Genomic DNA, 6,000 nt, shown 5'->3' with positions numbered 1-6,000 from the left:
CGTGCTCGCTCTTAATGTCACCCACTTTTAATGGAAAAAATGAATCTCCCGGTGAAATTGCTTTCGGGGGCCTGACATGGCGTAGGCGACTCACCGCTGATGGATTGGCGTTCCTGTGAAAGCAGTGCAGCACGTCGCATCAGAGCAAAAACATAACAGGGCAAGTGGGGCTTTAGTTCCTAGCCACGGCGGATGAGTTATCAGCATCACAGCGAGGTTCAACACCGTCGCACATTACGATCACTGCTGCTGAAAATTTCTCCACAACATATTCCTAGTGCTTTAGCCAAAGACAAAAGGTTTAGCATTTTACCTGGCAGACACTGGGTTGTAAAGAAGAACCCCCCCAAAAAACCTTGGCTCATTCGTGGAAGCAGGATTGGACTGATTTTCCAGAACATTCCAAAACATCTCAAGTCAAGTCAAGAAGCTTTTATTGTCATTTCAACCACATATAACTGACACAGTACATCGTGAAATGAGACAACGTTTCTCCAGCACCCTGGTGCTACATAAGACTACATAACAGCATATAGCTGCAGTACAAATAGAACAATACAGAGCTAAGGACAGACAGTTTGTCCTAGCTACATAAAGTGCAGTGTGTGCAACCTTCTACACACTTTGAATTTTTTTAATGTACCTAAAGGAACTTAGCTTCCTAAAGGCATTCTACTTGACCACTTTTAAAAGAACAGGCCTTAAAAGTTTTACATTTTCTACACAGAACAGATTTGGAGATTTAACAGAACACACAGTTTTTGGGATAATTGACTCCCCAAATGAATTCTGCTTGACCCTGAGTCAAAGGGTTCTCCATAGAGATCTTTAGGAGTTCTGCCACATGAACAATCAAAGAACACTTTCTACATTTTCGAAGATTGTAGTTTGTGAATGCAGGAATGGATATGGATATTTTTCCCTTCTAAAATATGTTCCTCAACGGTTCCCCAAGGGTTCTTCTGATAATGACTTTAAGCATCCTAAAGACTTCTATTTGACCCTCTGTGCAAGAGAAAGCCTCTGAATCTTTAATGGTTCCCAAGAGGCACAAATGAAGAGGCCTTTAGGATTTAAAATTTTTCATGGACTGGATTTCTAAGTCCCTTGATTGAAAACTGAAGTGCCTTTAATGATTCTACATTTTCTGTTTTATTACTTAAAACAAAGTTCCTCTGTGTTTTTTCTTGGATAGTTAACCATTCTAAGCTTCCTTAGGGCACTGTACTTGACTGTCTATGAAAGAGAAACTTTTTGTCTATTGAATCTTTCTGGGTACCACAGAAGGACAAGCAGAGTCTCATTGAGGATTGGATGTTGAGATTTTACCATCACCTAATCTCAGAAAGATGCTTCTTAAACATACCTCAAGGGTTCTTTTGAATGGTTCTTAGTTAATCATCCTTCCTGAAAGAGAAAGTTGTAGTCTTAAGGTTCTATACAGAACCACACCTTCAACATTTTTCCCAAGGGGCCAAAGTACCTGAAAGGTTTAGGTACAATGCAAAACCCTAGAGCAGAACCTTAGCAACAGACAAGCTTTCAACAAAATAAGCTACAAACATCCAAATATTCTACTTTGGATGTGGTAGCTTTGTGGTCATGGCATTGGAATACTGATCTGAAGGTTGTGAGTTTGATTCCCAGGTCCACCAAGCTGCCACTGCTGGTCCCCTGAGCAAGGCCATCAACCCTGGAATACACGGTTGTATAAAACTAAGATAAGGGTGTCTGCCAAATGCCAGAAATGGAAATGTATTCCTTAAGGAAGTATGTATGGTATAAATGTTTGAATCCACTTTCACTGTTTTTCATTTCATCACATCATATTTCTAAATTAAAAACATTCCATCTCTCTTAATGTAGTCCTACAAGGAAGGGTTCCTCTTGGTTCTTTGGTTGGTTAAGGACTCTTAGCTTTTGAAAAAAAAGGGTTTAAAATAGTACCAATGTAAAAATATCAAATGATGGAAGAGTGCTTGATAGAGGATTCAAGCTTTTCAGATCAAAACAATATTTCCTGCTTTGAAAATATACCTAGTTAATTGCAACACAGTTGCAATCAGATATAAATGCGATGTGTTGTGTAGATCTTGGTGCATATTGTTATCAGCATGACTGCATCTGTTCCTTGTTAGTTTCTGTCTCTGTTGTTGGGTAGAAATAGAACTGGACATTACTGAACCCGCTGGTGCACCAATTAACCAAAAATCACTCGCCACAGGGATCCGTCCGGTTCTCAAACCAAGCGTGCTGGAAGAGCGATTTGCGGTTGATTATGCTTCTGTCTCTCTGTCTGTCTCTCTGTCTGTCTGTGCTCGCCGATGAGGAATAAACACACGGCTTCGCAGAAACGTTGCGTCGGAGTCAGCTCCGCTCTCAAATGAGGTCGCTGGGGAATTAACTTGTGACAAGAAGCCTGTGCTCAGTCTCCGCTCATCAGAAGAACAGAGAGAGAGAGAGAGAGGCTAAAACAAAAAAAGAGAAAGATGAACAGATTTGAGATGTGTTTACAGATGAGCAAACAAACACAGGGTTGATCTCACAATGCAGTAAGGCATATGAGGAAAGATGAGGTGAGACATATGTCTTTTCCCATCAGGAAAGTTTTAACATCTTAAAAAGCGTGTTTAAAAGCAATGATGACATTTTTCTCCCCTAGATCCTTAACATAGATCTTGTAGATTGTTGACCTACGTAGTCAGATGTGACATCGTTAGGTCCCCTGCCTAGCAAGTGCATAGCCAGTTCATTTTTCAAACAAACCACAAAAACGCTGAATCACAAGAACCCCATTTTTCAGTTTGCTAATCCGAACATATGGACCAAACCGCATATGCTTGCACATATGGCTAATTACTGGGGCTAAGGGGCATGCTTGAGCTATAAGCTACAATTGATTCTAAGCCAATTTGAGAAACTCTGGTTGCTAGCAGCACAGAAAACTTTGTGGAGTTAGCATTTCCTGAAGACAAATAACCCTGGAAGCATCCAAAGCATGCAACATAAAGGGGTTTTGAGACATGCCTCGGAATACAAGGCTGCTAGAGATAACAACAATCTGTACAGTGATGTGAAAATGCTTCCAAACCTTTTCAAAATCTGGGAACTAGATCTAATTTACCAAACCCTTAATAAAATGCTGATGTACCCCACAATAAAGACAGCAAGAAATCCACTCTGCAAACCGGATTGCTCTGATTATAACTACAGGCTAAATTCTGTAGTCTTCTCATACCATTTAGCTTTCAGTGATATCCGTAACCCTCTGCAGCTGTCATTCATTAAGGAATCTAATAAGAATAGCAGTGCATCGGGTATTCCTTTCAGACATTCCTCATAACTACCCACACCCACTTATTTCCCCCCAACAATCTTTCTCTCTGGTGCAACTTTATGCAGAGGCTTAATATGCCTCATTATCTGCCCTACTTTACCTTGAGATTTGTTGATGCCAAGGCAGACACAGTGCAATTTGCATATATTTGCTCCCACTCCCTTGAAGAGCAGTAATTAGAAAGCGCTTAGATCCATTTCACAAGGCGAGAGCCCGTGAGCTTCACCTGTCACGTGGGCCGCGGAGAACCTCAGCTGCACAATTGAATTAGCATCACCCAGTGTTTTTGCAGTGCTCAGGCTAATAGCAGGGAAATCCGACGCAGCCTGAAGGTAAAAACCTGTTGATCGCGATTCTGCGAGATGTCTGACTAAGGACGTGTCGCAGTCAGAAATTATTCTGGCGCTGGCAGCGCAGCGTGGGCCGACCCCATGTAGGTAGACTTAATTGTACACCGGTGCCTGGCGCTACCAGCTGCCTGGTGATGTTTTCATTATGACGCCAACCTCAAAGCCCTCCGTCGATTGTTCGACACCTCCGGAAACACGGCGCCATTCACACGTTCCACTGAGCCACGCCGAGCCGATCCCGGCGGAAATAAATAAGGCAGTGTGAGTGCTTTGATAAGGGAGGATTATCTTATTCTCTTTCAGGGGAAAAAAGAGACTGTGTCTGTCTGTTTACAAATGCTTGTCATATGAGTAGAATTTTTTAGTTTGAGCATCAAAAGGTTGCAACAGACTGTAAAATCCTCAGAGAACAGTATATGCACTAATGGCTGGTCCTGGTATTAGACGTGAGGCTAAATATAATATCTGTAGCTTGTAGGTTTCACTGATGACATGAAAAGCACAAAATATTACACAGAAAAAGGTTTCTTTTTTGTTTCTAGTCATAACACTACCATACATGGTAACATTAACTCGCTGTCCACTTATTTTATCCACAGTAACATATCAATTTTCCACTCAGTAATTGATAAAGTGTAGGCTTATCTTAGTATACCACAAAGGACAAGACGTGTATTGAGGATTTATGGGTGTTTATTGATGACATCAAGCACTGTACCCTTGTCTGCATGATAGATCCTGCCTTGAAAAATAATAAGCCCAACAAATGGAAATCAGTACAAGAGAGACCTGTCCTAGTTTATTCCCTCCCTGGCTCGGAAGAGGTGTGAGAAAAATGACTTCCAAGACTCCTAATTATCCGATCATCTGAAGCCATGAAGCAGAAATTTGGGTTTATTGGTTACTACCCCAAGACACCGATGCAATTTCATTTAAAACCATCGAAGGAGGTAAGCAGGTAAGGGTTTAGCACAGAGGTATGTCCTCTGAGGTGAAGCTCAAGTCAATTACAAACCCTTGAGATCCATTGTCCATGTCCCCAGTTACCCGGTTCCTTCCATCCTGGTGATTAACACATCTCCCGAGGCCGAGGACTCGAGTGGCGGCCGATGCAGATGCCTGAGATCTCCATGGCAATGACCCAGCGGCGCTGATTCAAAGCTTAATGAACCACTTTGGGTCTCTTACTCTCTCTCCGACCCGTTGATAATGTTTTTCATTTCTGCTTAGTTACACTCGGATGGGGTGATTTGCACCGGAATGCACCTCGGATGCATTTTCGTGTCTTTGTCAAGGGTTTTTCAATTTTGCGCTCCATTACAGGAAGTGTGTTTCTTTGTCTATAGTGAAGCTCAAATGAAAAAGTAATCTGGCCAATACTGGAGATTAGCAAGCCGACGGTCTGCCCGTTGGCAGAAATCAACTTGAGTGCGATGTTCATCTGTATTTTCTTAATTAAGATAGCAATCACAAACAAGGATAGCCAGCAGGCGGCTGGTGTTTTGACAAGAAAGCATTGTGGGTGTCTTTATTTGAATTCAGATATGATTTTTTACTTTTGTACTCAAGGCTAAATGTGATTGGCTGCTTCATATTATCTTTCTGCTCTGCCTCTCCTTGTCTTTGTTCGGTTATTGATACATCTGGAATTTGTCTAAAGACCCCATTAAAACCAAGACATTTGTTGAGTCTGAATTAAGTAAATGTAGTACTTTGTTTTATTGACCATAACTGACCATAGCTGTTGAAAGTCAATATTACATAACTGCAAATCACACAGATGAAAAGTGACATTGTTTAGTCCAGTTATTTAGCTCTCACAGCAGTAACACCAGTCAGTGGCGGCTATATTTGCTCCTTGAATTCTTGTACAATGCATATGATTAGAATTCAAGGACCCAACATTGTCGGCATGAAAGATGAAGGATTTAAGCGTTGATCAGTTAGTTCCTAATGGTTCCATATTCTGTCTTTCTCTTGCAGGGAGTTTGCGCGTTGGAAGGTGAGGAACACCGCCATCGAGAGGCGGGATTTGATCAGCAATCCCGTCCCCCTTATGCCTGAGTTCCAGAGGAGCATGAGGCTTCTGGGACGGCGTCCGTCCACGCAGCACTTCATCGACACCATCATCAAGAAATATGGTACTCACATCCTCATCTCGGCCACGCTCGGAGGTAAGCGGACTGCATGGACCGTAGATCCACAGAGCCTTAAACCAGACAAACGTAGATGGTTATAATTATTCAGTCAGAATTTGGGATTCTGTCTGTGGTTTCTCCATGGATATTTATCCTTTTAGATTTAGTAAACGTG

General features: G+C 41.9%; 1 protein-coding gene across 1 annotated transcript in view; it reads left to right on the top strand.

The window, feature by feature from the left end:
* Positions 1–6,000, top strand: part of brinp1 (bone morphogenetic protein/retinoic acid inducible neural-specific 1) — a 127,153-nt gene that overhangs the window by 65,360 nt on the left and 55,793 nt on the right. Inside the window, exon 3 of the mRNA XM_058383650.1 lies at positions 5,671–5,861. Coding sequence (XP_058239633.1) covers positions 5,671–5,861 — 191 coding nt within the window. The remainder of the gene's footprint in view (positions 1–5,670; positions 5,862–6,000) is intronic.

Source organism: Hemibagrus wyckioides, linkage group LG28, assembly GCF_019097595.1.
Source record: "Hemibagrus wyckioides isolate EC202008001 linkage group LG28, SWU_Hwy_1.0, whole genome shotgun sequence".
NCBI lineage: Eukaryota > Metazoa > Chordata > Actinopteri > Siluriformes > Bagridae > Hemibagrus > Hemibagrus wyckioides.
The sequence above is the reverse complement of the archived record's forward strand: the minus strand, read 5'-3'. Positions and strand labels throughout refer to the sequence as shown.